The sequence below is a fragment of the Ammospiza caudacuta genome, chromosome 8 (genome assembly GCF_027887145.1).
Source record: "Ammospiza caudacuta isolate bAmmCau1 chromosome 8, bAmmCau1.pri, whole genome shotgun sequence".
Taxonomy (NCBI): Eukaryota; Metazoa; Chordata; class Aves; order Passeriformes; family Passerellidae; genus Ammospiza; species Ammospiza caudacuta.
Window position 1 is genome coordinate 17589874 of NC_080600.1, and position 16153 is coordinate 17606026.

At 38.7% G+C, this 16153-nt stretch overlaps 1 protein-coding gene across 1 annotated transcript; it reads right to left on the reverse strand.

Moving 5' to 3' along the window:
* Nucleotides 1-214: 214 nt before the first annotated feature.
* TMEM237 (transmembrane protein 237) lies at nt 215-12122 on the reverse strand. The gene is made up of 11 exons (XM_058809364.1): nt 12089-12122; nt 11137-11193; nt 9985-10098; nt 9498-9612; nt 8771-8928; nt 8046-8169; nt 6874-7065; nt 5887-5960; nt 5300-5393; nt 4382-4503; nt 215-2868 (listed from the first exon to the last, which is right to left on the reverse strand). The coding sequence occupies exons 1-11, from the start codon at nt 12120-12122 to the stop codon at nt 2801-2803; spliced, it is 1152 nt and encodes a 383-aa protein (XP_058665347.1). The 3' UTR covers nt 215-2800.
* Nucleotides 12123-16153: the final 4031 nt, after the last annotated feature.

Here is a 16153-nt window from a genome sequence, read left to right on the forward strand (position 1 = left end):
CAGCCTCTGATCAGGCTGTGTGGGGCTTTGCCCACCCAAGTCTGGGGCAGCCCCAGACAGCCCCTCAGCCTCCCATCCCAAATCCTCAGACAGACTGATTTATTTTAAATGGACTAAATAACTGGAAACAAGACAAAGTAGTACCATCATTTCTAACTAGTTTACAGCAATTGTTTAATATATGTTTCATATATTTAAAAACAAGAACTTGGCACCAACATATCTGAAAACTTTTCATTAACACAAATGCATTAAAAACAATGATATGGAAATGCACAAAGGCATTTCAGTTAAGGCTTCTACAAATATTGTGTGTTCTAGAATTAAACAATTATTTTGTAAACTTATTCTAAAATTTTACAAGAAACTAAAATAAAAGCTCACTTAAACTCATATTCCACTGTGAGGCTTAATGGAATGAAAAGTATTTTGTAAAATAGATAATTAGCCATCAAACTGTTTCTTGTGCTTTTTATGTGGCAACCTCAAAACTCATTAATTTAAATATGGATATGCTTAGACCCTCCAAAAAATATACACGGAAAGGCAAGCCTGGCTTGAAATACTGATTACATTAAGTTCATTAATTCAATCCCTGCTCAACCATGTAAAAATGACTACATTTCACCATAAGAATGAATATGGCTCTTGGCTGGCATCACTTTGTCTAAGGGACAGTTGGAAGGCCAATTCCTAGTGGTAATGTCAGAAATCAAGCACTGATGTTATCCAAGCTTTTCCTGTACTAATGTCATGCTTAGCACACTTCTGCTGAGCTCCATATTTTATGGGCAAAATTTTACTTCTGACCATCCCAACATGAAAGAAAAATCATGCAGCCATGCCATTAATAATCTCACCTTCAGGAGGGAAGTGACTCTGCAAGCAAACACACATAGCAGAAAGTGTGGTGACAAACTACACAGGAACACTTCCTGTCTCATCCCTCCTCTCCTGCAGCCAAATAAATCAGCAAGAACATCAGGTGGACAACTGAAGCAGAGCAGCACCCCGAATCTCTCCATTTTAATGTACAGTGCAATGCCAGTCATAATTTAACTCTAGTTTTACAAAAATACAGACACAAGAGCCACAACGGTTTACAAAAGAGGCTAAGGGCTCCTTCCTACAGCAAACTGAATGCCTCAGAATGCAGCCAACAGCTGTGGAACATCTTTTAATTCTCATAGATGTCTTTTTCCTCCCTGCCAAGACTACCACAGCATTTAAAAGGTGTCACAAACACTGAATTTTTGAATAACTTAAATTTGCTGAATGGACACGAGAACACAAGTCCCTCAACAGGGCAGCAACAGCCCTAGTTATACACATTCCCATGTTTGCTTTGAAGCAACTCAGGTAACAGCACAGAGTTAGCACAGAAAGCATTGAAAGCTCTTTGACATTTCCTTTCAAGTCTTATCTGGCTACTCCTAGCTTCACTACTAAAGAAGTTCAGTGAACTTTGACAAGTGCACCCCTTTTACAGCCACCCACAGACACACATATTAAATTAAACAAGGCAAAATCAATATATGTTAAGTAACACATGCAAAAAAGTTTTGGGCTTTAGGTGATATTTTCTTGATAAATGGTTTTCAAACTAGACCTCATCTGTGTTTACTAAGGAGACTGTTTCTTCCTGCAGTATTTCTGTATTTATTCACATCTGCAATGCTTTCATTTTGCCACTTTCATATTAAAGGATGAATCTTGTCAGCAAAACCCATTGCCTGCCACAATTACAGCTATGTCACTGCATAGAAGGTGGGTTGCTGCAAACTTTTTGGGTTGATTTAATAAGCATTTTCTTGTCATTTTAGGAAGAAATTTCCCATTCTATCCTAACACAAAACAACAATTTGGCAAAATAGGTAGGAACACTTTTAACATCTATGAAATCCAAGTTTGTTTATAAAGAGCAGTGAATAAAAGGATTGCTCTTGTCACACCAGATAAGGAGAAATCAAAACACTATTCTTGTGAGTGACTTTGGAATAGTTACACTTCCTGACTGTTGAGAAATTACAGGACATGGACACATCCTGTTGGCAACACAAAAACACCCTGTTTGATGAGAAGATGCATTTAACTGACCAAACTGTTGCAACATTAAAACTTCTTTGTCTTTTATCTACATCAGCCTATAAGAACTTGTAATCATCAAGATTTTTGTCAAGAGAACTAAATGAAGATTAAAAAAGTGAATTTTAATAATCGTCTTTTATAGATTATTTTTAAAAATCCCTGTCAATTTAATCTTTTCTTCTAGAAAAATATTTTATGACAAATAAATGTAGATTATTTTAAGATTACTAACTTGGTGGGGTTTATGTTTCCTAACTCTGTTTTGTTATAAATTTGGCTAATTTTGCTACTTAGGCTACTTTTGTTGTAAGATTTTTTTTTCATCTCTAGAAAATGTTTAACCAAATCAGATAAGCTAACTGCTGTTTGCATTAGTACCAAGAGCAGGTTGTTGAAGAGTGTAGAGCAGTCAAAAAAGCACTGAACACCTGATCTGCATCCCTCTAGTGTCTTTGGCTATGTAGGTAGCAGTACTTACAAAACCACCTTGACTTTATGCACTAGGGATAATCTACTTTGTAAAATAAAAAGCAAAAATATAAAAGTTTTCAATCACATTTGGAAACTGTAACATACATAAAAAGTTCAACATGAAATATATACAATATAAAAATACATTTTTTCTTTATGAAAATTATAATACATAGCTATAATACACAACATGTTGAGCCATCAGTCACAGCTACAATATATGCAGATCCTTGTTCCACACTTATGGCTGGACTCTGGGTATGACATCTCCGTGAGGAAATTCCTCAATTTCAGAATGAAACATCAATTCTAAAAGAGAATGGAGAAAATTATGTTTTCTTTGGAAACTTTCACATGAATACAATCCCATTATTCCTCAAAAATACCCTGGCATTCCCCCAAGCCTCCTGCTTTTCATCCCAATCATATCATCAACTCAGCGATGGCAAGGGCCACCAATATTTTTAGCAAACTATTGCTGCTCCCCAAAATGGACAGAATTGGTGACAATGTTAGCAATTGATCATGTGCAGTACCATTGTGCATTCAACGTGGACACTGAAACAGAACTCTGAATTAGACTGAGGAACTGTTAAAGTTTTGAGAGTGTCAGACTCAGGAAGGAAGGACTTGAGTTTAGAGACTTGTTCATTTTTATAAGTTTTGCTCTGTGTCTCACAGTGTTAAGTTAGCATATCCCATCCTCAGCAGACTAAACTTCCTCTACTATTTGGAGTAAGTACTAATGAATTTCTCTCTAGAAAATTCCAAAGTGGTTTTCCAGTCTTAGTAGGCACATGTAAGTATCAAAAAATTTAATCAAAAACCAAGTAAAATTCTGCCACTGGATTCCTTGTGTAAGCCTTTATTATTTATGGGTTTAAAATATTATTTAAGCATCTATTATAAATTTTACCATTGAAGACTGTAAAGGCTGCCACTTAATTGTTTGGGGTTTTTTAACTCATTAAATGATTTCTTAGAAATAAACACAGTAACTGGAGCCAGCTGAAATATGGAGACCCATACACTAAAATTCAAAAGTAATTTGAAGAGGCCTGTTGAATCCTCAGCCTCCCAAACACAAATCTGTGCTTCAACTCATGGTGCTGTTAGGATACGTTTTGACTTTCAAGTTAAATTTAGGATTTTTCTGCACAGCGTACCTTCAAGTGACAGGCTGCACATGCTTGACAGGAACACTGACTTGGGACACACCTTTTGGATCTCAGGGGGAACACAAAAGGAAGAAGGCCCAGTTTCTAGCCAAGTTCCTTCTGTGAGAAGAACTTGCTTCCCCCTCCTTCAGCCTGGACCAGCAGCAGCAGTCCTCATATGATGTCCTGTGCTGCAAGCACACATCTGACTTTTCAAAGCTAGGGAGTTCCCAAAACCACTGCAATGTCCTATTGAAAATAATACTGAACTTGTAACCCATTCAGCACTTGCAGAAGGAACATTAACATTAGGGAATTTGCTAAGACACACATAGAATAAATACATTTCAAATATTTAAAATACTGTTAAAGTATTTTAAATTATTTTTCTTTTAATTGAAAAGAGACATTCTGTAATATTTCAAAATTCATGTTGCTTCAGACAGGAGAAATAAAACTTTTCTTTCTAAATTAATGTTTAAAGTACCAAACACAGACACCAGCATCCTGAGAAGCATTTGCTGTGCAAGGTTGCTAGGAGATACTTGTTCTTCCTCAGTCACAAAATTTCTCAGGACTAGTCCTGAACACCAAATGCACAGCACAGCAGATTAAAAGACCCAACAACTTGAATTAACAACATTTTGCCTATTAATGTGTCCTACCTTCACTGTGGTCTAGCTCTGGTCGGGAGCTTAAGAAGATCCAACTTGTCCCAACCAGAACAGACACTACGAGATTCACCACAACCCACGAATGAACAATTTCTGTCTCTGTACCTGCAGTCCTGGGAAAGACATCAAACCATCAGTCATCATTGGTGCACAGAAATTACAGTAAGAATGCAGCAGAATAACATCAAAACAAGTTTTCTAAGCCAGATGAGAAAAGAGAGCTATTTGTACCATCATGATGGTCTTGCATTGCAAAGGCCTGGTAAAGAGAACAATTACCAAAGATCACAGATCATAGAAACCCAAAACCTCCACCCCCCCCTAAAAACTAACTGCCCAAACCAGCAAATTTTCACATAAATGTTTTTGCTCTACTCCTCCTGGTTTACTTTAAAAATTCCTGCTACCAGAATTTGAGTCCATTACTAGGTACTTCAGAAAGGAACAGCTTTGGATGGGATCACCTAACATGAAATGATGGTTTATATTTAAATGCCAGCTGTGTCTGCTAAGCCCATGCATCCTGTGGCAGCCTTCTTCAAAGACAGTGTTGACTGTCTACAGAATGCTCTGCCCTTGAACCCCAAAATGGTTACTTATCTCAGTAGGGTCCCACTCTCAAGCAAAAGAGATTCTTAAGGTTCCTGCCAGATGACATTTCCAGCATCATTCCAACTCTTGTTTGAGGTATAATGGATTTGCAAACAACACGACCAAACTCATCCCTGAGTTTTTATTTTTCAGTGAAAGTATCAAATATTCAGGACAAGCTCAAAGGCAGGTTCAGAAATAAAATCCTTCATCAATAGTTTCTTACATATCTTGTACAATCTCTTCAATCTGCCAGTTTGACAAGGTCCCTAAGTGAGCTATGTTATAATTTATGGGTTATTATTCCTTGTTTCCTACCAGATACTGCCGTTTTCCGAAGCTGGCGTGTAGAGGTGGATTCTGTCACACGTCATCTGCTGGCTTAAGGATAAGATAAGAGCAGCAAAGTATACTGGAAGAAATGGAGTTAGTAGTGTCAGACATAAATCCCAAAATGCTGTCTCATCATGACATGGCACTAATGACTGCATTCTCTTTCCTTTTACTCGTCTGCCTCCAATCATAGTCTGCTTTAATTCATTCTCTTCTCTTTAACATTCCCCTGACCTATCAAAATCTGGTTTCTGCACTTTTGCAATCCATGAACCAAATCAGACTTACATTTTGTGATTCTGTTTTTTTGCTAGGTTTGTGTTCTATAGTCAGAAATGGAAAAGAACTACTAATCTACTAATCACTAACAATCTCACTAATGCTACTACTGGAAATGCATTAAAAAATATGGAACAAAAGGTTTATGGCCATTGCTATTATAAACTACTGAGCAAGTAATTTATTCTAAAGCAGAAAATAACCTGGGAGGAAGATTTCAGTAAAAAGAATATGGAGGAGTTTTCCATTTACCATATTTTCTGGACAGCTTCCTATCCATTTCAGATACTTACAGAAAGAAGCTAGTGCTGCTGGGTCTAGGGTCAGAAAGCCCCTCAGTGCAACTGATGCTTTTGCCAGATCAATCCTGATAACAAAATCAAGAGTCATTAGCACAACCCAGTAAGACAATGATACTGTTCCTCTAAGAGCATTCTATTGTTCTTTTACTTTCTGCAAGGTATTTTTTCTGCCTCTGTAACAGCGCCTTAATCTACAACTATATCCCACCCACATGGCAATGGTCCCCATTATGCCAATTCCAGAACGAAGGAGGATGTTCCATGAGGTTTCCCACTGCAGACCTTTCTGAAACAGGGAGAACCTGGGGACATCTGTCCCCTCTAATCCTTGCCATTCAGTTCAGTGGCCATGCTAATGTAACTGCTTACAGGAGCAAATGTGAGTAACTTGGGACTCCTCCCTGCCATCCTGGGAGGGAAAGAAGTAACAATTATTCTCATAGCACCAACTCCCCAATGGCTTATCCTACCTGTAACTAAAAGAAACATTTGTAACATCCATTAATTTAGTCTAGATAATGATCTTTTTTTGAGCTTTTTTTTCTTTTCATTCCCACTCTTAATCTGTAATGCAGAAGCCCCAGCTAAACCAGGAAAACTGTTCACTCAGCTATGTTTCAACCCTGACTAGGATTCATATGAAAGTGAACCTAACAGAAACATTTGTTGCTCTCTACCCCTCTTCACAGTCCCACCGCAAAAAAACAGGTCAGCTCTCACATTTGCTTCATCTCCTGATCCCACAAACAGCAGGGTGACATTGTGACATTGAAGCAGGGTGCAAGCACCAGACAGAAATGACTACCAAAGGTCTGGATGCACAAGTACACCCTTCTGTGTTTAGTCAGCCATGTGAAAAATCATTCTTTGAGTATATCAATTAAATCATCAACAGCAAATCAACATGTGCCAAAGGAGAAAGGAACATCATATACACAAATTACATATATACACCTTTCAAATACAAGTATGTTTTACCTGTCAAAGGCTGAGACTGTACTGATAGACAGCAAAAAATAGAACAAACTTTGAGCTGGGTATGCTATTGTCTTATACTGCTCAAGCAGGTTAGAAACCATGGAAAGCTCATTTCCTGCCAGAATGTAGATAACCACGATGTTCCATACAGCATAACCAGCAAGGAAGCCATGGGTGAAGAGGCCCAACACCCTGAATGGAGGAAAAAACATTAGACCAGTTTTAACACCTTCAATTACCTATAGATAGAAAAGGCCTATGAATCCATCTGTTTAACCCTGCTTTTCAAGGCCTTTCAGAGACTGTTTGTGAGTGCTTTTTCCGATCTAGTTTAAAAAATTCTAAGCAAGAGTTCTGTTTGCTCCTGTCACACCAGATGCACCAGAACCTGAGCACTTAAAGAAAACAAAGACGTTTTGCCTTCCCTTCATTACAGCTACAGGCATCAAACACTTTCACCTGTAGCTGTCTGTAGTTTCCCATGACCACTGTCCCTTGCACTCACAACATTCTAACTTGTCCCCAAGGCAATCTCTTCAATATCCTCATTGCTAAGTAAAAGCTTGAGCACAGGCTCAAGCACAGGCTTCCAGCTAAAATACACCACAGAAGATGATGGCTATTATGTTCCCATTCTCTATTACAAAACAACCATAGATTTAAAAAGTAATGGTATTACTATTATGTGCAAGCTTGTTCCCCCAGTGCAATTTCACTCCTCCCTCTTTCCCACCAACCAGGATTTTTCTTTGAGAACTTACTCAATTTAGGTATTTTTATTCTGGTAATACACATAATGGGTCAGTTCTACTTTCTAACACATTTCTCTAGGTAAATAATGTTTTGGTTATCAGCTCAATCTCTTGCTATTGAGATGTTGTCTGAATCTTTGCAATATGGCTTTCTTAGTTTCTTTTTATAAGCTCTATTTCACATGTGATGTCTACTGGAAATTCATAATCTTGACAACAAATACCAAAAGCTAGAGGACTGATAAACTTTATACCTGTTGAATCCAGAACCACCACTTATTAGGAATATCCAAAACAAATAAAAATACACCACAACTATAGAGGAAAGGCACTAATTTTCAGGGAGGGAAAAACTCCAAAATCTCAAACCAAAGCCACCCCTGATTTATGTTTATTTACATCTGAACACTTATTTTTCACCTGAAACTTCGGTGCACTGAGAGGGCAACATCTCTAGTAGTCCACGAAGCCTTCACGTCCAAAAGCACATTGATATTTTCAGTGGTTTTAATCAATTCTGCACGGTCAGCTGCATGAAAACGCCCTGAAAGGATAAGGAGATCAGTTTTAGAGAGCTCTGTTTCCTTTCACCATCATTTCTATATAAATGCTTATTAGTGTTAAAAAGCTGTTAAGAAGCATCAGAAATTTCTTCTCCCCACTTCCTGCCCTTTGTCAGTTTACACTGATACAGGATGCTTCTGGTCAGAATGATGCATCCTGGTGGGTCAGGTTATGGAGTTAACAATGTGCAAAGCACTTTGGGAAATGACTCAGTGTTCCCTGGGACAAAAAAACCCCAAACAAAACAACAGAAAAACACAAACACCCTGCAAAAAACTTCCAATTCAAAGAATTCTAGTAAGTAATAGCTTCTTCTCAAGGTACTGTGACAGCTGGGTACTCTGAAATCTTTTTCACCTCCACCATGGAATTAAAAAATCAAACCAAATATATCAGCACAGTAACACCACCATTTTGACCACTGTCAAAAAATTATCATGTGTATTTATTTCCAAATAATTTCTGTTTTGGAAAACTTAAAAAAAATTCTTCCCAATACTACAGTATTTAGATTTTAGATACAATAATGCTTCTAATTGCAAGAATGTTCTTAAATTACTTAAATCACAATATGAACTCACGATTTTTTTCAACAAACACTTTGCTAACAGGCTGACTAATTCCAGTGGGAGCAGCAAACACAGGCTGCTGATCTGGGCTCTTCCTGTGCTCATCTTCAACGATGTCTTCCTCCTCCACTTCCAGCTCATTGGAGCTCACTTCGGCTGGCCGAGGTTTCCTGTTGGCACAGAGCACACAGTGGGACAAAGAACAGGAGATAATGTGTAAAATCCAAAGGCTCCTATGAACATTTAACATGCCTAACCTGACTGATAAAAACCCATCAGACTATGACCTGTATAATATTACCCTGTTTATAGTTTGAAGGACTAAAGTTCCCATGGAGGTAGTTGCTAAAACCATAAGACTAATTCCATATCAAGGGTTTAATGATTAGAACATATTAGAATAAAACTTATTAGAATAATTGGGGGGAAAATGCTAATTTTCATATAATTAAGATAGTAAGAATGATAGAAAGCAGTTCCAAATTCTAATTTCTTCATGTCTGTGACTGAACTATTAGACACATGAAAATGTATTTAGAGCTGGGATGCATCCAGGTATGCATAGAACGAAGAAGTGAAAAAAGTTAGATCTGAACCCTGGAAAGAACTGTGCACAGGCTGAATGGTACTGTGGGCTTCAAGATTTTATATTTTTGCCAAATGACAATGTAAAATACTCCTCAGCCACATTCACTGCTACAGTTAGTCCAGATTATGAGCTATACTAGTTTTGTCTCACTTTGTTCTTTTTCTCTGTTTGCGGATCACCGTTTCTTCAGCTTCAGGGACATCCATGCCATTTCCATTCTGAAATAGGGACGCCACATTCTGCTGGGTAAAAGAGGTCTCAGAATCTGAAGATTAAAAAAAACCAACCCAACATCAAAGTTTTAGAGCTTTCATAAAAATGGAATACATGCACCTAAATACATAAATAGTTATTATATAAAAGAGTTGCAAAAAAGTAATGATCTGAGCCTTGAATGATGTTAAGAATTACATAATTTCCAAAACTGTATATCCATTATTTTCATGGAGGTTTGTACACTATGAAATCTGAAACCAGAAAGTGAAACTCTAAGCTACCACTGACCCAGAGATTACTTTCATCTGTTTTAGGTAAAGCACATGAAATGTTTTAAACCTAAATACACATTGTCCAGTAATATTTCTGTGTTCCCAAGTTCTACTCACTTCTCTTTCCCATCCACCACTGTCTCACGTACCAGTAGGTACTTTCTTCTTCTTGCGCTTCCTCTGAGGAGGGGCATCAGGGGGCTCAGGGGTCAGGGGCTCGCTGCTTTCAGACTGCCGACGAACCGCTGCCTGCACAATGCCATCTACAAAGCACAGGAAAACACCCAGCAGCTGAACTCAGAGCCACTGAGAAACAGGCAAAACAAAGCTGCCATTTACTACCATTTACTGCCCAGCTGAGCAACAACTGAGATGAAAATGCATTGGCTACGTAAAGCAAATGTAAGAGTTGAGGATCATTGCTGAGAAGTAGAAATATACAGAGGTATTTCACAGTAAAACAGTATCATGCTCAGGAGAGAATTGAAGTATCCAAGAAGCAGCACAATTCCCATTTGGGCATAGAGCAGAGGACTGCCTGAAAAGAATTCATCACTGGAAAGAACTACACCTCTATATTTCTCTTTTCTATGTGCAAAAATTATAATGCAAGAGCCAAGAAAAAAGTAATAGTTTATTACAAGGTGATCCACACAGATATGTGCAAGATAAGGTGCAAGGTGATCCACACAGATAAGGCAAAATGGCATCACATCAAAGGAAAATTTAAATGCTAAACATACAGTACAAGAATAAAAAAGGAGCAAAAAAATCCACGGAGGGATATTTACTCCAGTCTGAGCAATTTAATATTATACTTTGGAGGAATTATATTTCTGTGAAAAGTTAAAATTAATTCATATTATAGTGCAGTAGCATCACGATCAGATGCAGAAAGACAAAATTACTTCTCCATTTTACACCGCACCTGCTTTTTAATAGCGCCTTCAAAGACTGCAGTTTTTATGTTAACAACTGAATCTTTGTTTCCACTTCAAAGTCAAGTTTACCCACCTTTTATAAACCTTCATTGTGCAAAAATGCAAAAGTAACCAGTAAATAATAATCTTTTACAGTCAAGTCTTCAGTGATAATGAAGTGATTAACTTGTGCCTGGACTGAAATTGAACCAGACTGCTAAATTAATTTTATCTTAGTTCATTCAAAAATTCAAGTTCTTAACACATTCAACATAAGCAGCTTACAGCTAGAAATGTCTGCTTAATGAATTATGCAAAGAAGTCAGAAAGGAAAAAATGGAAGGAATAAAAGAACAGTTTTTAGTCTTGGCAGGACCTTACCTAATGGCGTCTTTCCTTTGGGTTTCCTTTTTTTGGGACGACTGAGTGGAATTTCATCTGTATAACATGAAACAGAAGTATGGGTGCACAGCAAGGAAAAACCTCAATATTCTTTTTTAACAACCATCCTATTGCAAGTTAAGAAAACATTATTTTCTACAAATTATGACATCCTTTGTTTTTACAGGTAAGATTACAATTCACCAGTTCACACAAGGAGGAGGAGTACAGATAACAGGAAAACAGTAAAAAATCAGGCTAAGAAGTTCTATGTGCAGCAAATGTGCAATACATACATGCATGTGTGTTAAGTGATAAACTGAAATACTGTGAAAAATGCTCTGCAAAAGAAACTTATTGTTTAAAACACAGTGGCAACACTTCAGTTACTTTGATGGAAATAGCTAACAATAAAGAGAGCAAAGAAAAACAACAGTTCTAACAATGCCCAGGTATCCACTTTAAATAATCAGCCTGCATTTAGGAAAAGTATAAGACTCTATCTTTAAAGAGAGAATGACCAAAAGGAACTACCAATGTTTGTAGTTCTCCTTAATAACTCACCTTGGCTTCCACTTCATATTGAAGTGTTGACGAGCAGTGTAAAAAGATGAAAAGAAAGTTAGTTTTCAATCAATTACAATTCACAACCATGAAATTCACACTGCCGCTTTTATGGTTAATTTCCTTATTCCCCCTCCTCTTTATGAACAGATGTGTATAACAGGGCTAAGGGTACGAAGCAATCTGCAAGATTCAACATTTTGTTGGTGACTACACACAGTTTCTTGATTGGCTAGCTGTGGATCAGATTAAAAGCTTTAATCACCTGGCTAATTAAAACTTGTCTTACTGCCTGGTATATAACAAACCAACAGAAGTTATGAAACATTTGAGCCCATACATCATTAAAAAGACATTATCTGTCGACAATCATAAACATCACATTTACTTGCAGGTACTTTGCAGGAATTCTCAAGTACCATCGCATAAAAACTGCATAATTGCTTTTCCATTCACACTGAAAAAAAGCCCAATTTTTTTCCTATACTACATCAAACTGATAGATACCTAACTCCCTATTAAAGAATATCTAGCCTAATTCCAGAATTTCCTGGTTTTAAGTATTTGTGATTCAAATAAACTAAAGAACACATAATAAAAGAAAGAGGGAGGAAGATGAGATTAATATTAAGCTATACTAGACATTAAAACTGGAATATTTGTGTAAAAGTTTTTAAAGGGTTTATCTCCCATGAGTATTAAAACTGAGGTAATATGGTAAAATTTCTTGGCTTCTATAAAACTTTAAAATGTTTTGCATTCCTTGTAAAGCATTTTGGGACAATAAATTAGCAAGAGATGCAATTTTACTGCTCAGATGTTTATGAAACTTATTTCTTTTAATGTTACTACTTTCAAAATCTGCAGTACAGCATCATGATCAGTTCCACAGAATGCAATGATTTTACCTTGGCACTGGAGGAAGGGCACGAGGCGGGCACTGAAAGACAAGAGAGAGACAAAAGTCAGCTTCTGCCAGTATGAAACCACCTCTCAGAAAACAGCTTCAGATCTGAACATCCAAGGTATGTTTTGCTCTGTATGCCTCCTAAATGGCCAAACATTCCTAATGGAGATGTGATACAAAAGCAGGATGTAAAAGATGCTGGACTAATATGCCTTTACCAACCAGAGTTCTGATGGGCACTGCAGTAGGAACATACAGCTAAGCACTGTGTGTAAGAAACAGCTTGCATTCAGGCTTCAATAATTTTCACTTTTCCTGTAAGGTACCACTTTCACTAGTCATTTTATTTAAATGAATAAAAAATATTGTAATAAATTATGCATTCAGTATAATTTTACAGTATATGACATGAGCTGAGCATTTTCTATTAATGAAAATGTAAATTCAGAACAATAATAAATAAAAGGAAAAAAGCTCACTTACAAAAACACTTTAAAATATTATAAAATATAGTTTTTCCATATAATTTTGAACATATTTACCAGCAGGTCAAACACCTAAAATCTAAAAGGATCTCCAGATAACAATCTGAAACTGAGCACATACCTTTCTCTTATCTAGAAAAAGAAGTTAACTTTCAGATTTTGTATTACACAATTATATTGGAAGAATATACACAAAAAAGTATTTCCCATGCTTGGAAAATTCAGATACCAGAAATAAAAAGGGCTATAAGACTGGTAAGACTCAAGGATCCACAAACTCACCACTTGTTTCTTTCCCATATCATCTGAAGTCGTTCCCTGGAAGAGGCACTGTGAACTGGTCTAGGCTCCCTCACGCTGCTCACATTGAACCTCAGATAATTCTGAACTAAAAATAAACTTCAGGCAGCCAGGATTAGCTGGAGCTGAACTCTCCTGCCCCTGGGTCAGGACCCAGAACTACTCCCATTTCAAACAAGGGCAGGTTGTTCAATGGCAGCAAATATTACTTGCACTAAAACACCCTTCACTCTGCATGCTGGCACAAGTTCCTATAAGCAAGTTTTACATTGGTTTGTTTACCCAAAGCAAATGAGATGCTTCATGCAAGGAAGGGTTTGTGGGATTAGACCTCAAATCTCTCACTTGGATTTTGGCCATGCTGAAGACTGACAGCAAGTGCCACTTACACAGGTAGAGAACTGCACACCCTAAGGGGCACTCAGCAAACTGGTGGGGACTGGTCACACTATATTGGTACACCATAAGGGGAAAAAAGTATTGGTAAAGGTCAGATCGCATTACTTTTATTGTTTCCAACATTCTTGTGGCAGTAAATAGTAAATATTTAGGATACTTGGTATTTAAAAAAACCTAAAAGCTAAAGACCCAATAAAAACAAACAAAAGCCACAAACCTTTTATACAGCATTCACTGCCTATGCAGTAGTAATTCTGCACTCAGTAGCATCTCTCTATTTTATTACCTTCTACAAAACAACTGGCAAGTCCGTTGATTTCTGTATCATTTATTCCTTGCCACACAGGAAACCCCATGCAAGCAGCCAGTCATAAATACTCATCTGTCCATCTGCGTAACAGTCCCCAGCTCTGCCATAGAGCTATCAGCTTTGTCTTTTTGCAGGTTCACAGAAGTAACTCACTCCAAATTTCACAGAAAGGATGAGTTTGTCCATGGGACAGGTTCCCATGGACCTTTTGTTATGGGCAGAAGAGCCCCTGAGTGCTCTAAAGTGTCCCGAAACCAAGAGACTTCGACAAACCAGGCAGCTGCTGCCTCGGTCAAACCGTGTGTTTGCACACCTGAGCCAGGCTACGAGACAGTGGGACGCACCTGGAAACTCGGGGAAAAACAAACTACCCAGCTCCCCGGGTGTCCTTTCCAGGATGCTGAGAAGGAAAGGTTTAAATGTCCACAATGTTTAAAAACACTGAAGCAGCCTTCACAGATTTGTTAAAGCCTTGCAGATTTTTTTTTTTTTTTGAGAGGTATATATGAAAAAATACAACGAGGAAATGCTTGTTTGCTTCCGCAACAAACATGGACAGAAAAGTGCGACCCTGCGGCCGGTTACATTCCCCCGTCCCGCGTGATGCAGCAGGGCGGGGATGCAGGAGCCGCGCTACGAGGGCGCTCCGCTCCCGCACCGCGCTTCAGCTCCGCCTCCCGGAGCAGCTGCGGCTGGGGAGCGCCCCGCCACATCCCCTCAGCAACAGCTCGGGTGGGCCAAGCTCCCGCCGCCGGGCCCTCCGCGCTGCAGCCCCACGGAGCCGTTCGCGCCCCCCTCCCGCTGCGGCCCCACCACCCCCTCACCACGCCGGGGCCCGCCCGCCGCGCCGCCATGGGCCGCGCCCGCCCAGCTCCGGCTCTGCGGGGAGGAGCCGCCGCTCCTTCCGCTCCGCGCCGCGGCTGCGCGCCCCCAGCGCCGGGAGGGCCGGCTTCCCGTTTTCCGTGCTCGCCGGCAGCTGCCCTATTGGAGTGAGCTCGGGTCCGTGGCTTTGAGCGGTAGTCGTCGTCTTTCGGGCTGCAGACAAGCAAAATCAAGGGAAAAAGGGTTCTGGATTACTTCACCTTGTAGCTAGAGTCTCAAACTGATAAATGAAGTAATTGGAAAAAACAAAACAAAACACCAAAAAAAGTAAGAAATAATACATGGAAAAAAGGCAAAGAGAAAGAGTCGACAAATGCTGGACTAGGCAGAAGTGGGGAAGCTGGTCATGGACCACCAGCAGAGAGCAGGCTGCTGTCTCACCCTCTGTCAGTACTTACCCACATCAATGACATATTGGGGCTTCGGTCTCTGCCATTTTACCTCTAAACAGGGAATACAAGCCCTGGCTCTAGAACAAGCAGGCATCCTGGTGGTTGTAATACTTCTCTTTAAATAACCTCTTTCTAGACTGCTTAACTGGCTTTTGTCGATTTTCTTCCAAGATGAGGTAGGCCAACAAAATAACCATCTGTGTACCTCAGGCGGCAAGACAGCTACAAATACGAGGTGGAGAGAGCGAGGAACTAGTTGCCATAAGCATTGCACCCTTTAATGAGGAGACCGTGCTACCACAGACCAAACCAACAAGAGAAAGATTTTCTGATTATCTTCCTCTTTGGTAAGTCCACATTCTATCAATTTGTACTCACCTGAGTTGATGGAAGAGCAGAAAAATATTTACACGTATTATGACGATAACTGGGTTTTGGAGTAATTCATATTATGCCAACACCACTCCTATCCTAAAAGGTAAAAAGGATTAGCAACAAACCAATATCTTCATAAATAACACTCTACTGACAGACACCATGCAAAAAAAAGCACATTCTGACTTAATATAATCTGTAAGGCTTCCAGAATGTAAAGGCATCACAGAACCAGAACAAGCATAACAGAAAGAGAGGAAAGGACCTTTCTGAACTTATGTATAAGTAAATAACACAGATACATGCAACAAAATAGATTTTTCTTTATTCTTGTAATTTAGTACTCACAGTATTTCCTTTTTTTTTTTTTTTGTACAAAAGTGGATCCAAGCGTAACATAAAA